We start from the raw sequence: 18,849 nt of genomic DNA, 5'->3' as shown, positions 1-18,849 counted from the left end.
TTCAATTGGGTGCAGTTTTACAAGCCGGCCACAAATCTACTGTACAGCTCTTTTCTCAGTTGGAGAGAACAGCAATTTGCTGTCCCCAAAGGAAATGGAAAGAAACTATCTTTTGTACTTCTGCTTTTCTTTCTACAGCTTCACTTGATGCAGAGCATTTTCAGTGCTTTTGAAAGAAGATTGGATTGTGCTGTATAGGATGAGTTTTATCTTCAGGAAGACAAGGTGCTTTCCTGGAGAGGTAGATAAAGCTGTTGAAGAGCATTCTTTTCTGTGATTAGCACAGTATGGAAAGCCACCACTCCCTTCAGAGAAGGTTATTAGTTGTAAGCTAGATTTGTCGTAGACTTGTCAATATGGACCTATCTCTGCATGTTATCAAGACTGACAATGCTACCAAATTTTAGTAAAGCTTTGCATGAACAAACTTTCTAGTTGTGCCAGTGAGGGAACCAACTGTTTTCTTACATTCCAAGTCAGACCTTAGGGTTCATGTGTAGAAACTAGTACAGCTAGAGTGTGAAGCAGGGTTCTGATGATAATAATGTATTTTGCTGGAAAATACTTCTCACATATAGGATTTTCATGTAATTCTCCTTTTTCTTTTTCTTTTTTTTTTTTTTATTTTTTTTTATTTTTTCTTTTTATAAATATGAGGCTGTAGGGTATTGAAGGAGAATCACTCCAGTATGCCAGTATGGACTGAAATGCTATAGCCACACTCCTCTGTTATTAAGAGACCCTGCTCAGCTGGCTGATGCCTTTTGCTGTGCAATCAGATTGCAGAAAGGAACCACTGAACTGGTGCTTCAGCAGCTGGGGAATGACAGCATGTGAGTGCTGCTGGGAGGAGGAGAAGATGTATGACAATCAAGGGAAGGCTGGAGGCTGCAGAAAGATTGCAGCACACTGTGCACTGCATGGCAACTTGGAGAATGGAGCTGAGAGTTGGCTATTTCTCACCAAGGCCAAACTGGGTGAGAGATAGAGATTCGGAGATTTGCAAAATAGAAGCAGTACCCCAGCTAGCAACTGCCAGGAATCTTTACATTTTGCCTTTGAAGACAGGAAATGTTTTTTTGCCCATACAATTTTTCAGTTTCTCTTAGTTTTTCAGTGTATGAAGTATTGCTCTTCCATAGACTTCATGAAAAGCTTCAAGATGGAAGATTTTTTTACACAATTTATTCAGCTGTTTTCTGCAGTTGTTGGTTACCAAGTTGCATTTTTACTAGGTACATTTTACAACAATCATCTGTGTTTAATATCATCACTGAGCTGGAAGGAATCAAGGGAGGTTGTCTAACCCAACCCAGAACCTGCGGGCAGAGTCCAATCTCATTGTTGAAGGATTCATGTCTAACCTGTTCTTAACATTCTACAGTGGCAGCTCCAGCACCACCCCTAAACTAGTCCATCTTAATTAAGGTCTTAAATCATTTATTTATTTTTTTTTAAGCTATTCGTAACAATATATGCCAGTGTTGTATGGAACCATTCTATATTGTTCTCAAAGTGCAAACATGCAGAACTGGAATCTAAGGAACTGAACAAATAACTTGAAAACAAAGGAGATGGTGAGGGAAAGAAAAAGAATGCTGCAGACAATAGAATAAAAATACACAGCCTGAGATTAGCAGCTCATTCAACTCTCAGCCTATAAGCGTTTAACTGTATGCAGCTCAGCTGTGTCTTTTCAGACTAGGCAGCTTTCAGAAATCTGCAGGACAGGCATGTAAAGGCATGGTAGCTAGCTCATGTTTAGACAGTAGGGAAAACTATCTACCATTCCAGTTGCTGAAAAGGAAGTATAACTGGGAACAATAAGAGTTAATTCCATCAAAAAGAAGCATTCTTCAGTCTCAGGGAACTGAACCAAAAGCAGCTTGGGGCACTTGAAGATAAGAAATTACACTCATGCAATCCTAAGGCATTAAGTTTTCATTTTATACTGCAAGTGAAAAATTCCAGCTATCTGGAAGTGTGGTCTAAGAAGACAGTGCTCCCTGCATAAATGTTGATATGCAGTGGCTGGGACTGGTGCAATATGCCAAAGGACAGGTACAGCAATTTCAAAGGAGTGTTATTTCCAACAATGTTTGTTTGCATGTGATCCTTATCAGTTCACACTGTATTCAAATGTCCTTTTAATATTTCCAGAGTATCTCCATAGATACTATCTCCTGCTAGCAGGGCCTCTGTCACCTCTGTTTGCCCCAGTGTCCTTCTGCTTCTCACTTTCAATAAATCTGCTGTGCCACAGATGCCAAGTCTGATCCCCAGAGTGATCCTCCAAAGATAACTTGAGATTTTAAAGTATATATTCTTGAACTCTCCTGATACAGGGTGCTGATAAGAATTAGCCTGGAATATTTCAGAATTCTAAGTAAGACAAGAGAAGTAACAAGTGATCTTTATTCATTAATCAATGTCAATGATTTCAGAAACAACACTGTCCCTTTGTTCCAGCTTACTTTTAAAATACTGTCCTTAGTATCTCTTTGCACTCTTGGAAACATTTCATTCCTGCACACCTCAAAATCCTCCAGAAAGTCATTTTAGCTCTTCTAGAAGATTTGCAGTGGCTGCCTGTGCTGACAGTAAGTGTTTTTTCCATGGACACAGCAGCCAGCTTTTTTGGATTGCAAAATCATAGGACTGCACCACTAAGCCTTTGGAATATCTCAGTATTAGACTAGTAACGACAGTTATACCTCTGCCAGTAGTCTCATATTTGGGGCTACTGTCAAAACCTTGAGGGTATACCTATCCTGGAATAATTAAGAAGTCATCATTGTAAAGGAGTCATGATAAAATAGGTCCTATAGAATTGCATTTTATTTATTTGAGAACATGATGCACTCATACAATATTTTACAAGCCTTTCCTGGTGTACTTAGGGTTAATGCTGCTAGCTCCCTGCCCACTATCCCTGTGGCTGCGTTGCTACTACATGCAGTTGCTTGGTGATGGAATGCCGAAGTCTGCACTTAAAAGAAAGTCTTGCAAAGTTTTCTGCTGAGGAAAATAGTCTTGCACTGATGATACTATGCTTTCAAATAGGAAAATGGCACCTAGAAAATTGTTGATAGGCCACAACACTCAGAGATGTAGTTCATAATGAAACTACGAAGGATACTGAATTCTTCTTGTTGGTAATGGTCTCAGTAAACACATTTCTTTGACAAGTTTTCTTTTTAAAGGCTGCCATGACAGAAATTGATGGGGGAGGGGATCTGCAAAAAGGAAGTGTGTGCTTCTGTGGTGGAAAGAAAGCCGTGAAAGAGGAAGGGTGAGCTAAGGTTATTTGGCTGGATGTGTTGCAGTGAATGTCTCCACCGTGTCTGTCACCTTTATAGTGAGAAAGAAACAGCAAGAGATCAGCAGCTACCTTGGGTACAAAAGGGAAGAAGAAAATGTTAAATATGAAAGATGCATTTTGAATAACATTGTGAAAAATATCTTCCACAAATTTTAGTGGGCAAATTAAACAAAGAATCAACCTATATATACTAGCATTACAGACAAGCTATTTTTCAAGAAAATACAATTTGCTAACAGGTGTTTACCACATGCCCTCACTGTGCTGCTGTCTTTGTTAAGGACAGAGTCCCAGAAGTCATGAAAGCAGTCTGTTGGACTGAGGACAAAAGTTTTTGCTTCTGAGATTAGTACTTCATTCTGAAAAATGGCTGCTATTCCCTGTGTACATCTCAAAAGTCATTGCCGGAGTTAAAACAAAATCTTGTCAGCTCCTTTGGGTATAGGCAAATAATATTGCTGGAATTATTATCTCTTCTGCTTCTTTGTGAGCCTCTCATTCCATGTTATAATGTGTCTTACTTTTGCAACACTTTTCCAGCATTCCATTAGCAGAAGCTTCAAAATGAAAAACACTTATGTATCTCCTAATAGATGTGTGAGTTTGCATAATAATAGTTTTCTGAACCCCAAAGATGAAAAACTAAACAGTGGTATCCTGGCTGTGGGCTACTGTTTTGGTGAAAGGTAAAACTAAGAACCATGATCCCATATCAGTAGGGGGCACTTGAATACAGAGGGCACCAATGCAATGTGAGGAAAAAGACGTTGAAAAGACAGAATAAGTAAACTTACGTGTTTAATGTTGCAAGATGCTAATATCAGCTTTCTGGATACAGAAGCAGTTTATCCTCACATTGACACTAAAATTCAAAGGCATAAATACCACACAGTGGGCACAGAATTTCATGCAGTGAACAGAATAAATAATATTTGACTATTTCCTACATAGCAGGAACTATCATGTGTTTATGCAGGGGTTTTCATTAGTTAGCAGATGAGCTTGGTTTAAAATAACCCCTGCCAGAGAGCACCAAAGAGCTTTTAATTGGAGGGTGACTACATAACAAGACACAGTGTTAAGGTACTTTTCTGATTTCCCAGCAATTTTGGTCTTCAAAAAATCATCAGCTTCTGTGAACAGACAACTTCCTCAACCTATTTTTGTACTCAACTCACAGTACCTCTTGAGTGAAAAGACATACCTATTCTGTGTGTTAGTTTCAGTAGAAGAGAAACTAAGAATGGCCACATGAAGATTGGTTCAGCCCCTTGTTTCTAACTCAAGTTTCATCTCTTTGAGCTGTTTGACCCAAATCCCTTACACCTTAGAGTACATGCTCCAATTTTATTCATAGAAAAGAAGGAAAACAGTCTTCTGTTCTCATGGGTCAGGTCATAAACTTCCCTCTAGATGTATTTCCAGCAAAAATCAACAGAAGCTGAAGAAAAGCCTATGTGATATATCCGCAGAACCACAAACTGAACTTGAACTGATTGGACTAAATGAAAAAGTTGTGGACACAACAGTTTTTCCCCTCTACTCCTTTCAAGATGCTTTGCTAAAAGCATAGAGGACTTGCTAAACTCTATCCAAAAGGAGGGGATTGAGATGACAGGCATACTCAGCACATCCCTATATTTTAAATGACTGTACTAGGTGCCTATGTCCAGTTGATGGCAGGTGGCTGCCAGGTTCCACTGTGCAGAAAAGTCAAGGCTGCTGCATGCCAGACACAACTGGTTCCAGTCTGCTCCCTCAGTCCCACTCCAGGGCATGGCTGGACCCAGCAGTGAAGATGGAATATGCTGGAATAAGTGGAAAGTGTTAGGAAGAAGGAGAGACACAAGAGCTGTTATGGACTGAACACAACCCCCTGTTACCCAGCTCTCATGCAATGCTCAGATGGGATGCAGAAGAAGTGGGAATGAAGGACTGAAGATGAGTCTGGGAGAAGGGGGTGAGGGGGAGAAGTGTTTGATTTTTTGTATGCTTCTTATTATCCACATCTTTTCTAATTGGCAATAAATTACATTCATTTTCCCCAAAGTGAGTCCATCTATGACAGTAATTGGTAAGTGATCTCTCTGCCCTTATCTCAATGAGTCTTTCCATCTTAATTCCTGCTACCCGCCCCCCCAGCCCTGTCCTGCTGAGGAGAGGGCAGCTGGGGGTGGGGGTAAGTGGCAGTCAGCCAAGGTTAATCCATCACAATACATACAACCAGAACAAAGACTATGTGACTTCCCAAAATAAGGAAGAAACTGTGGCAAATTATTTTTTCCTCAAGATCTAATGTTAGTGTAGAACTCAGTAGGACATTCCCTTTTTGTCCCTTTCCTCAATAACGAATGTGAAAATGCTTTTTGTTGTATTGTGTTGCTACACACGCATCAGCTTTTACACTCACAAAGCAGTACATGTATGTTGCATTAGTGGACCTCTAAATCACATTCTATTATGTCTTTGTGCTGAATGTAATTATTTTTCTCTCACATTAAATGAGATGAACTGACTTAAAAGAAATTCTGCTTTCTGCCATCAATTTCTTTCTTTTATTTAGAGAATATATTTTACATCTATTTTTAGGAATTGAACATATATGTATGTATATATCCATGCTTTTTTTTTTTGGTGTTTTTTGGTGTTTTTTGTTATTGTTCTTGTTTGTTTGGGCTTTTTTGTGCAGCTAGCTATCAAAGATAACAGAAATCGAAAGCACTGAGAAATATGCAGAAAAAGAAAGCCAAACAAATTTTGTAGTAATTGAAATGCTCAATTGCCTTTTTACTGTATGCCAACAAATACAGTACACTTTTTTTCTGTAACTAATTTCTATTCCTTTTCCTTTTTAAGTCCCAACACTTTTCACATACGTAACTTTTGTGTTCTAGGGCTACATTTAGGAGTAGAGGTTAGCCAAAAGCTATCCCTAACTCTGCCAGGTTTCACAAGAAACATATGGAAGACAAGTGCTGGAAAGAGATATATCAATTCTCTCAGGAAGAAACAGTTAGAGAAAGGACAAAGGAAACTATATGAAATTCTCACTCTTTTTTCTCTATAGAAAATGAAAAGGTGCCTCACAAAGAAGCAGTGTATCTGGTATCTATACTTTTCTTAAATTTTAACACAGGACTATGACATAAAAACATGCTTAAATGTTTTAAAGATATTTTATTGTTCATTTTTCTTTGTATAGGGACTATGTAAGGCTGACTATGAGAACATAGTCTGTGCTGAGAACCTGTATTACTTCTTTTCTTCCCTTAGGTTGGATGTTAGGAAACACTTCTTTACAGAAAGGGCAGTTAAACACTGGAATAGGCTCCCCAGGGAGGTGGCTGAGTCACTGTCCTGGATATGTTTAAGAGCCATTTGGATGTGGTGCTCGGGGATATGATTTAGCAGAGGGTTGTTAGAGTTAGGGTACTATGGTTAGGCTGTGGTTGGACTTGATGATCTTTAAGATCTTTTCCAACCTTAGTAATTCTATGATTCTATGACTCTATCATCTGTTTTAGGATTCCCAAGGAAAAAGTAAGAATTCATCTCCATATACTCATCAGTCAAAAGTTAGTTTTTTAAGTCTTATTGATCCAGAAATAAAAGTTCCAGTACAATTTTTTTTTTCATTCCTTTAAATCTATATCCTCTATATGCACACAAATATGTATGGACAAAAACTGCAAGATATTAACCCTTACCCATACGCAAGCAAAGAATCAACAGGTAATTTTGTGAGTCTCAAACTCTTGGCCTAAGTTCTAAGTAAAAACACTTAAGATATGTGCTGATAAATATCAGTATGACATACCTTAAAACTCTAATTTATATGTTAGATTCTTGTGTGAAGAAGATAAATATGAATATGTCATTATCTAAAACTTTTCTATGAATGCTGTTCAAGAACTCATACATTTATAGAATAGATTCACAAAATCATAGAATGATCTGAGTTGGAAGGAACCTTTAAAAATCATCTCGTTCCAAGCCCTCTGCTGTGAACGGGGGCACCTTCCACTGGACTAGATCACGTTGTTCAAAGCCCTGTCCATCATGAATATGAGCACTTACAGGGGTAGGGCATCCTTTTTTTACTTAAAAGTTCCTGAAGTTACAGGTCAGTAATATTGAAGGGTGTCCATTTTGATGTCTGATTGCTTTAAGAGGGGGTATATATGTATTTGAAAAACCTGATGTTATTTTCTCTCTTTGTCTTCCTCTCTTTTTCCTCAGAACAAATTATGACATCAACATCTAAAGGAATTTTCCGGCCATTTTTGATTATCTTCATTGTCCTTGGTTGTTTCATGGCATTTATACTAATTTATATTAAACCAACAAGCAGCTGGATCTCTAGTCCTGTGGAATCAGCCAGCTCAGTTTTGAAAATGAAGAGCTTCTTTTCTTCCAAAACTGATAATTTTAATGAAACTATTATTTTGGTTTGGCTTTGGCCATTTGGCCAGACATTTGATCTAACATCCTGCCAAACAATGTTCAACATCCACGGGTGCCATCTGACTATTGACCGCTCGCTATATAACAAGTCCCACGCAGTTCTTATTCATCACAGGGACATTAACTGGGATCTGACTAATTTACCTCAGCAAGCCAGGCCACCATTCCAGAAATGGATTTGGATGAACTTGGAATCTCCAACTCATACACCACAGAAGAGTGGCATTGAACACCTCTTTAACCTAACCCTGACTTACCGACGTGATTCAGATATTCAGGTGCCTTATGGCTCCATGATGGTCGGTACAAGCTCCTTTACGTATGAAGTACCAAGTAAAGAAAACTTGGTTTGTTGGGTTGTAAGTAACTGGAACCCTGAGCACGCTCGAGTCAAGTATTACAATGAGCTTAGCAAATACATTGAAATCCATACCTATGGGCAAGCCTTTGGAGACTACGTCAATGATAAAAACTTAATTCCAACTATCTCCAGTTGCAAATTCTACCTTTCATTTGAAAATTCAATCCACAAAGATTACATTACTGAGAAACTTTACAATGCTCTTCTGGCTGGATCAGTACCAGTTGTACTGGGCCCTTCCAGAGAAAACTACGAGAATTACATTCCAGCAGACTCCTTTATCCATGTGGAAGATTTTCTATCCCCAAGAGAGCTGGCAGAATATCTTCTGATGCTTGACAAAAATAACAAGATGTACCTTAGTTACTTCAACTGGAAGAAGGATTTCTCAGTGTATCTTCCTAAATTCTGGGAATCGCATGCATGTCTTGCTTGTGATCATGTGAAAAGACACCAGGAATACAAATCAATTGGAAATTTAGAAAAATGGTTTTGGAACTAATTTGTGTGAGTGTCTATATGCACTTTTTTTTGAAGAAGCTAATGGATCTGTAGTCTAAGTGAAGAGTAAAGGAATAAGGAAAAAAGAAGGAAGGATGAACCTCACAGAACCTTACGACAAGGTTTATCAGCCATCCTCTCTTGGCAATCCTATTTATATTTTGTAAGAGATTTTAAAAATTATGAGCAGCAGTCATCAATACGCAGTTTTAAATTATAATGTACATACTAATTACATGCACTGAAGAATATATGATTGTTTACTATAATTTGTAAAGAAGATTTTTCACATTTTCTGTGGAGTATGTCTCAGTCTTACACATAAAGTTGACATTTAAAAAAATTCTTTTCTTGTTTTTTTTTCCTTAGTTTTTTTTTTTAAACATTTTATTCACTGTCTAATCTATTTGCAAAATGAGAACACAACTCCCAAATGCCATAGAGAATTTTAAAAGGATAATTTGCTCTACTTGTCTGAAATATGTGTAATATTTGATTTAAAACAACAACAACAAAAAAGAACAAGAAAGACACAGTTCAGTATCTACAATTATTTCAGTGTGATAAAATGCATCCCTTTTTAAGGGTGCACAATCTAGAAATACAGTTTTTAAAAAAGAATCCCTGTAGCAGACAGTCTTTGTTTAAAAAAAAAAAAAAGATTTCACAATAAACAACTCCTAGAGTCACTTTAGCAATATGTCAGTTCTTACCTTCTGAAGAACAGAGAAACAACATATTGAGAAAATAAACAATCTTCGGGACCAAAGCCCTGGTTTATCCAGCTTTTCATTGAATTTAAATGTAGCGTGTCCTTAAGTTTCCTCGTGTCTCAAGTACAGTTTATATGAACCTGGGCTGTAATTGGTATTATGCTAATGCAGAAGTAAACAGATTTTAATTTAGGCATTTGATTGAATCAAGTTCATGCACTGAATTCAGCTGGTAATAGTGATTGTTTAGAAATAGCTTGTTGAGAAATTCTGGAAATTTATCTCATAATCATTTTTGTAATTGTGGTGTTTCTCTCCACTTCTATGAAGGTCTGTTGAACTTTATTGATAGATGGATGACTTGCTGAGTGGCAAGTTTCATTTCTGAAAGAAATATCCTGAAAATCAGTAAATAAGTTATGCTGAAGTATTCAACCGTTCAACTCATTAAGCTAATGAGTTTTGGTTTTTGAAACTATTTTATGTGACAGGTATAAGCAAAAGCAATCTCAAGAACAGTAGATGCTTTCAAAGGCAAGTTCTTATGTATTAAATTTGCTCTGATAGCAAATACAAAAATGTGATGATTGTTATGATTGTTTAAAGTATGTCTGTTTCTAATGTCTGTTATTTGATCTTGTTACTATTTTTTTTTTTTTTCAGCAGCCAAGACTTAAATACTGAATTGCTATGTATTGTCTTATGTATAAGGTTTGTTTAATGACATGGACATACAGATATTTTGGTAGGAACTGGAAGCAAATCAGCTTGTTTGGTTTTATGCCAAATATCGCAGATCACTCTTACTAATGAGCTGCAGACAGCTCCAGAATCATATGTCTACTTTTTTAATACGTTTCAAACCATACTGAATATGTTCATTATTTTCTTTAAATTACAGAAAGGGTTGTAAAAGAAACTGAAATAAATGTTAAAAGTTACAAACTCACTGGCAAACATCACACAGTAAACTAGTACATTATTCCAATAGTTAGCAAGTGAACATTGACTTGAAACTTTTAAGACTATCCATGAGTAAAATGAAATGAGCTGTAAAAATGTTGACGAATGAAGGTGCATTTTCATTTACTGTGAACAAATATATGCTCTGCTACTAAAGTAAGGCCTGGTAACAGAAACTATCAAAAAGAAAAAAAAAGTCAAAAGATGAAAAGATCATAAAAGTTAGTAAAAAACTTCAGCTTATGTGATATAGAAGACCTTATTCAATCAACATAATTGATCAAATATGTAAGATTAAACCTGAAGACAAAACTCTGATGGAGAGATTAGGGGATAAGTGATGATAAAATTTAGCAAAAAATAATGTGATCTGTGAGAAACTTCTTTTACCTCAGGCTGGAATACAAACATGGAAGGTTGTATGAGAAATATAGTTAAGCATTTAAACTCAGAACCTCATTTGGAAGTGTTACAGACAAACTTGTGATCCTCCCTATGGCTTCAAAAGCTTTTTTCTGATCCAGATATTAATTTATTTTGTTTATTGCTGCCTTTAAAAGTTTATTTACAAGACATGTGAGCCTTCTAGATTCACCAGCATTCCAGAAGGAAAAAAGATGATCTTACCTTACAAATTAATGCAATAGAGGGAAACAGTCTTCTAAAAACAAAGTGCTGACATATATGTAAGGTGAATAGCATTTATATCGTTTTGAAGGCAAGTGTCTATTACCTACATGAACAAAACCTTTCTATTTCTTCATACCTTTTGTTTTCAGGAGGGTTGTGAAGTTTTCAGCTGCTGAAAATGCCATTGCTGTGGTTAGGTAACCTGATCTCCTTGATGATGGAATTCAGATTTTTTTTTGCATTGACCTCACTAGAATTATATTCACTCATTTGTGAACTTCCACTGTCCCGCACTTCATTCCTCACACCAGACAGCAGGAGTTCTGCTGGGTATTACAAGGACTTATTCAGGTATGAACAGTTCCTTAGCTTCAAGATTCAGCATATCAGCTCTTACTTTATTAAATAGTGAGCACAATAAAGAAATGACAAAAAATATTACTTGTTACTATGAAAATATATTGGTATTGTGGTTAAACCTAGCAGACAGATAACCACCACACAGCTGTTCACTAATTCCCCTCAAAGTGAGATAGGAGAGACAATCAGAAAAAATGTGAAACAAATGGGTTGAGATGAAGACAGTTTAACATGACAGAAAAGGAAGATAAAATAATAATTATAAAAGAATGTAATGCAATTGCTCATCACTTGCCAACCAACACTCCAGCAGTCCCTAAGCCACTCTCAGCCAACTCCCCCAGTCTTATTGTTCATCACAGTGTCATATAGTATGGAATACCCCTTTGGACAGTTTGGATCAGCTGTCTTGATTCTGTCCCATCCCAGCTTCTTGTGACCCCTGCCTACTCATTCTCAGGGCACCACAAGGAGTTGAAAAGTCCTTGACTTGTTATAAGACATCATCAACTAAAGAATCAGGATTTCAGAATTTCAGAATCATCAGAATTCATTCTTCATTAGTCTGGGTAATTCTTATTGTAATACCATTAATATGGCATATGGCAACCATAATAGTGATTACATATAATAGTGATGCAGTATTATGCAGCAATTAACACTATACAATTCAAATCACTGTCTATTCTCACACAGCATCAAATTCCCTTGAGGTACACACTGGACTTCCTTATCATCCTGTGTCACCCACCAAATGCACCCAGGTCCCCAAGCAAAAGTTGGGTTTGCCTTTGCCTGGGGCAGAAATAACTCAGGCTGTCTTGCCCAACATGTTTTTTCACGTGCATTACAAGGACTTTATCTCCTTCTGCATGTGACTGGACAGAGCCAGCTCAGTTGTCAAATCCACTAGTGACTAATCTCATGGCTTGTGCTAAATGTGTATCCCAATGTTTGAATGGCCCAGTACTCGCTGCTCTCAGTGAAGTCTTTAGAAGTCCATTGTAGCATTCAGTTTTACCAGAGGCTGGTGCATGACTGGGGATGTGATATACTCACTCAGTGCCATGTTCCTTGGCTCAGGTATTCACAAAGTTATTTCAAGAATGAGTCCCATTATCTGATTTAGTTCTTCCTGGGGTGCTTTGTCACCACAAAACTTGCTTTTAAGGGCTCAGGATAGTGTTTTTGCTAGTGGCATGGAGCATAGGATATGTTTCTAGCCATCTGGTTGAACAAGCACAACTTGGAGAGCAGAAAAGCCAACACTGTGACCGGCAACGATGAAAATGCTATAATGTTCGCAACAATTTTGTTTAAACATAACCTGTTTATATCTATCATTTTCTTAACTATTTGAACCCCCTGCTGGGTGCCAAAAGGACTGCTGTGGTTTAATCTGTCTGGCAGCTAAGTACCATACAAAGTACCGCCACCATTTACTTATTCACCCTGCACTGGGATGGGGGAGAGAATAAGAAAAAAATATAAAACTCAAGGGTTGAAATCAAGACAGTTTATCAGGACAGAAAAGGAAGATATATATATATATATATATATATATGCACAATGCAATTACTACTGACTGATGCCCAGCTAGTCCCTAAGCAGTGCCCAGCTCCAGCCAATTTGCCCATGACAGTGTTCATATGGTATGGAATATCCCTTTGGCCAGTTCAGTTCACTTCTCCTGGTTATGTTTACTCCCAGCTCCTCGTGTCCCCCCGCCCCCTCTCTGTCAGGGCAGCATGAGAAGTTGAACTGTCCTTGATTCAGCACAAAAAATGCTCAGCAACAACTAAATCCAAATCACAGCACCATACTTTTAGAAAGAAAGCTATCCCTGCTGAAACCAGGTCAGATGTATACACTGAAAATTTTTGAAATATATCCTAAGTATTAAGACTGTAAGTAATGTTGACCTCAGTGAGCACTGGATTCAGTCAGTGTGGAAATTCCTATTCTAAGTTCTAAGGTATGTGAAAGTTTTTTGCTGCAAATGGAAGCAGAGTACTTCATAGAAACTCCACTCAAGTTTGTATATGTTGCCTTCAGGATGCACTGGTCAAATTGTTTCAAAGATTAATAAAACAAGAGAGAAATCTATTTTATATTGAAACAACAAAGAATTAATATTAAATTCTAAACAACAGACAAGGCTCTAATGCTTTAGTGACATTCCTGAAGCATGTTGACTGTATATAAGTGAGCCAGTCATTTTATGAAGATCTTACAGGGATCTACAGGCTGGATGGGGCTTTGAATAACCTGGTTTAGAGGGAAGTGTCCCTGCCTGTAGTAGCAGGGTTGGAACTACATGATCTTAAAGGTCCTGTTTCTATTCAATGAAAACAAGGTATTGTTTATGTCTTGATACTGCTGGCAAAAGAAGGTAATCATACAATTAAAGAGAAATAAAAGATGAGAAATTGAACCAATTCTTATTTTTTCTCAACAATTTACTTCTGTTATTGTGTTTATTTGCCAGCCCACAATAATCCAGTTGCACAGTTACTTACTTACTTGTCACAAGTTACCTCATTAAAAGCAGAGAATATTTTAGAATGCTTTCTTTTGGATGTTTTTAGGTGCTCTGTCATACAATGAGCTACGAACACTACTATCCTTATCAGTATGGAAAATAAGACACAAAACAGATAAAATACAAATAGCAAATACACTGCTATCCCACTGAATGTGGGAATGAACAGATGTCAGATGAACTGGCAGTAGATCATTCTGAAATAGACATTTCCTTTAATTTTACCAACACTCAATGACCACAGCAGCTCCTGCTCAACAGGAGATCTCCCTTCCTTAGCAAAGCCTGATTGCGAGTTTCTTTGAATGCCTCTTGCTATCTGAGGTTGTCCACAGATTGTCCAAGCAATTATCAGCAACATATTTGTCCTGTAGGAAGCATATCAAATAAAATGAAAGATGGACAAAAAGAACAGCAAAACACAGAGTTGCAAAGTTCATGCAGACTGAGCGCTGCCTGTGAGCATTGCTGAGCATGAAAACAACTAGTTACTGGCTCTAGCTCCTCATGCTTGTTTCTCAACCTGAATATAAAAAACATACCATGTAATATTCTCCCATTTCTAATCAGGCAAGCATCAGTTAAATAACCAATAACTGTTGCAGATCATTCAAGAATGTCACTCCTGTTAGTACTGGATTCTGTCTCATATTATAAAAGATAACATTTGGGGGGAAGGGTGAAATCTGTCAGTGAGGTAATCATGTCTCAAGTCCAACATGAAGAATCTCATTGTCTTTTCTTTTTTGATTTTGAAACAGATTCTTCTTTTATGCAACAATACTTTTTTGGATCTAGTTCAGGAAGAGCCTTAAGCACATGCATATGACTTGGAGACTTAAGCACGTGCTTAAATTTAAGAGCATCTTAACTGGCCTAATGCAATGGAGCTTTTAGCATTATATTATTATTGGCTTTGGGAGCTGTGTGAAAAAGCACAGCATATAGCAGAGGCCATCTTCTGTGCTCCTTATTGAATCCATGAGTCTACCCCGTGATTAGTCTTGCAACTCCAAGCTGAAAAATCTTTGGACTAATTTTGGCTTAGTGTTAATTAATTCGACTTAGCCCCCACTCTTCTGCTTCAGGACACAGCCTGTTCCACCATTTTCTCATGCCATCCACTAAGCACAGCACCCCTCCTTACTGCTGTGAGTGTGCTTGTGTGCAAGAAATAGAACTGAGAGGAGATGAGATAGCATTTAGACAACAGTCCTAGGAAGAAAGCATAAAATCTGATCATGTCTGCATCCAGTTTACTCAGACTGAGTGTCCTAGAGGGATCAGAATAAACCATACACGACTTTCCTCTTGGAAGAAAATATTTTGTTTGGTCTGGATGGGACTCAGTGATCGAACAGCCATGTGTGCAAATTGGTAACAAGAGGTCCACAGTCTGGGAGAGACAAAGGGCATCAGTGTGTCTGTGCAGGCTGACAAGGAAGCTTCTGACCTATTTAAATCTAACAGTCAGTTTTCAGATAGTAAAAGTCAGTTAGTCAAATTTTCAGGTGCTTCCTTAGTAAAAACCAGTGTGCTAAAGAAAAGAGAATCTAGGTGATTATCTGACAGTTGGTGGGCTTTCTAATTAATACTGGTTAATAATTCCATTATGGTTTCGGGTTTTTTTGTGTGTTTCTTTCCTAACATATGCAATTTTTAAATGTTAGAGTTCAATCAGTGTAATTCATACAGAATAGACGTTTCAGCTTTAACTTTCACTCCTTGCTCAGGGAAATCTCCCACTGAAGTCAGAAACTGGTTTGGAAGATTCCCACATGGTAATACAGGTTTGAGTGTAGAGTGGAATGGCTGGAGTTAAAACAACCTTCTTATTCATGTATGCTTTCCTTTTAATATTGGAATAATTACTTCTAGTGCTATAGACTACCTTCAGAGAATCAGTGTAACAATCATCCTGGTTAGATATGTCCATTAATGTTACAAGATTACTAATAAATTGATGTAATAAACCATGCAATAGTAATTTTAATTCATGGCACAAATATTATCAAGTGATACAGATAATAAAACCATAAACTCATGAGAAATAATTAGGCCTAGAGACATCATCTTGCAGTTTCCATACTGGAAAAAGTCACTTAATTATGCTATTGGAAAGGTAATTAATTGAGGATCTTTTATGTCATCACATTCTCCATGCAATTAACTGAAACCAACAGTTTCTGTGCAGTGGATAGTTTAGAGATTTGGTTGCGTTGCAGACAGCCTTTCACCTCCAGGTTAATAGCCTAAATTATGAGTAGGTTGGTGCAGGCAGCTATTTGGAAATGTCTAGTAGATGATACTGTTATCTCAGTAGGGTTTCTCATTTCTACTTTCAGTAAAGGAGACAAAGAACTAAAGTGAGAGTCATTTGACATCTCTGTGCATTTCTCAGCACACAGACAGGATGGCCCAGGATGCTCTCAGTCCTGCAGCCAGCACCACGCCTGCTTACAATTGCACAGAAGATTCTGCTGTCCTCAAGAACATTGGCTTTTTCTGAAGCATGGTGTTTGTCTGGACAAATGAAGTATTTATACCTGGAAGAACTCTTCATTAACATTCCTAAGTAAATACTTAATAAGAAAATTATCTAATCATTGCAAATTGGCAGCAAAAGCAACTGTTACTTAGTCTTTATATGAATTACTCAAATGTAAAATAGGCTGTGAAGAAATCTTATCCCCCTGACTTAATATCAGTTTGGACTGATGTACAGGGACATCCATGGCTGCAAAATTTGCAAGATATACCACAAATCAATGCTTACATATATGAAATTGGGATAAATTTGCTATATATAACTCAGCACTTCAGCAGTCACCAGATTAAAATGCTCCCATCAATTCTTTTCTTTATAACATGGTACAAAAGGCCAGTCTTATAAATGCTGCTTGGCAAATAATTTATCCCTAAAATCTAAATTTTCTTTTGATTTTTTCTTTTGTAACACATATGTTAGACAGGACTTAAAAGTATGGGAAGTTAACTCTCTTGGTGCAAGTTAATGTTTTAAAGATACAAAGAAGGCACTGAAGACAATAAAGTGAGAAGATTTTCCATCTACACAAAATCCTAATGTGCCAAACTGTTTCCAGTGAATGAAAAAAGCAGTTAAATACAACGACTTTTTATTAGGATTTGCAAATCTTCTACTACCGCACTGTAATTTTGCACTATTTTGTAAGAAAATTAAAAAAAAAAAAAAAAAAAAAAAAAAAAAGGAAAAGGAACTGAGAATGAAACAGAGAAAAAAAAATCTAAAAATAGATGCCAAATGTATAGTTTGTAAAATACTATTTTTCTTATATAAGGTGTCATCACATAGTGAATCTAACTGTATTATTGTGAACTGTGAAAAATGTGATGTACTGTTGTGACACAGCCTACCAAGGGTCATTCCTAATATACAAGATTATTCACCTGGACTTGTTTATATACGATACATATTCACAAATCTGGTATCATTTTTATACTTATTTTTTGTAGACTATTTTTCCACATTTACAGCACAACTGTTATTTTATATCAAACATTAATTTTACTTCAAAATATTATTTAAACAGGTGAGTGGGTGTCTTAAATGTGCCAGAGATTCAAAACCGTAAAAAAGGTAATTCAGAAACTACTATATGACAAATTGTAATGCTGCTGAAATCTGAGATGTTTTATTGAAAAAGCAATCACACTGTCATAAACAATGATGTCTGGTCCACAACAATGTTGATAATGTTACATTCACTAGGATAAATGTCTGATGGTTATGAGCTGCATTTCTATTCTTTCTTTCTGTACACTGGCAAAATGATACAGGTTGCCATAGTCAAACACTTTGATAACATGGCATGAACTTGAACTGCAAAATATATTGATGTTAATTAGGAGAAAACCCCTCAAGCTGCCTGTGCTGATACAAATCCACTTTGGGAATCAGTCATCTTAATGTGGGATTATTGATTGTTGTACTCAGGACTGTGTCTCAACAAATATAGTAAGTTCTGTATGTAAAAACATGGGACCACGTTTGTTCTCTTAGTGCAAGATCAGGACCAAAGTCCCTTTCTTGTATACTGGAGCTTACACATGTAGCATTCTATGGGATCTGATATAAATCCTTTCTTCATGTTTTCAACTAATGATGTTCCTTGTACAGAAAACTTTTATGTGTTTTATATAATATATATAAAGCATAAATTCATGTGTAAGAAATAATAACCATGGAAAACTGGATTTTAATAAAATTATGAAAACCATTCTTACATTCAGGCACATTTTAAGATGCCATGTTAAAAGGAAATCTTGTAAAAAGCTGCATTTTTTTATTTATTAGTGATTATATCTTTTGGCCCATGACATTTATAAAAGAGATTCTATCAGACTATTTCTTTGTTCCCTTTGAATAATCTCATCACCCTGAGGTACGTCTGAAAAATGTAGAAGTTTAACCACTGATGCTTTTCAGTATATTTTTAATTTGATGTTGTTGTTAAACTTTCTTCTGATTACCTATAACTATGCTCAGAATCTTAAACACAATTTAACAGCAGTCAGGAGATATGTATGAAGCTACAGGTAACTGTAACCATTTCAAGGACATTCATCATTTATGTGAAATTAATCTCTCTGAAATCTGACATGGTAAACAAGCAGCTCACTGACTCTTACCTACTGAGCACTGGAATTCTCCCCAAAGCATAAACACTGACTTATGTAAATAATAGTGCTCTAAATAAGCCTAATAAATTACTGTAATAGTTATATTTAAAATAAAAACTTCTAAGTGTACTACAGTCTTTGATCATTATTTTGTAGGTCTAATACCATTCCTTTTCCTTGTTGTAGGTCTCACTGAGGGCTGGATCTACAGAATGTTGCTTGTCATTCTTATGGTTTCTCTTTCGCAAACAATTTGTTTTTTTTTTAAAGCTGTTATACAAGAAATCCTTGCAAGTGCACAGAGTCAGACTGAATTCATACAGACTACTGC

The 18,849-nt window shown here is 36.7% G+C and overlaps 1 protein-coding gene across 9 annotated transcripts in view; it reads left to right on the top strand.

Moving 5' to 3' along the window:
- Positions 1-18,647, top strand: part of FUT9 (fucosyltransferase 9) — a 106,968-nt gene extending 88,321 nt beyond the window's left edge. For all 9 annotated transcript variants that reach the window (XM_032443564.2, XM_085541894.1, XM_085541895.1 and 6 more), the window contains one exon: positions 7,562-18,647. In XM_032443564.2, coding sequence (XP_032299455.1) covers positions 7,570-8,649 — 1,080 coding nt within the window. In that variant the 5' untranslated portion in view covers positions 7,562-7,569 and the 3' untranslated portion in view covers positions 8,650-18,647. The remainder of the gene's footprint in view (positions 1-7,561) is intronic.
- Positions 18,648-18,849: the final 202 nt, after the last annotated feature.

Source organism: Coturnix japonica, chromosome 3 (genome assembly GCF_054131305.1).
Source record: "Coturnix japonica strain WE chromosome 3, WE-NBRP24, whole genome shotgun sequence".
Lineage (NCBI taxonomy): Eukaryota > Metazoa > Chordata > Aves > Galliformes > Phasianidae > Coturnix > Coturnix japonica.
This window is presented reverse-complemented; position numbering and strand designations above follow the sequence as displayed.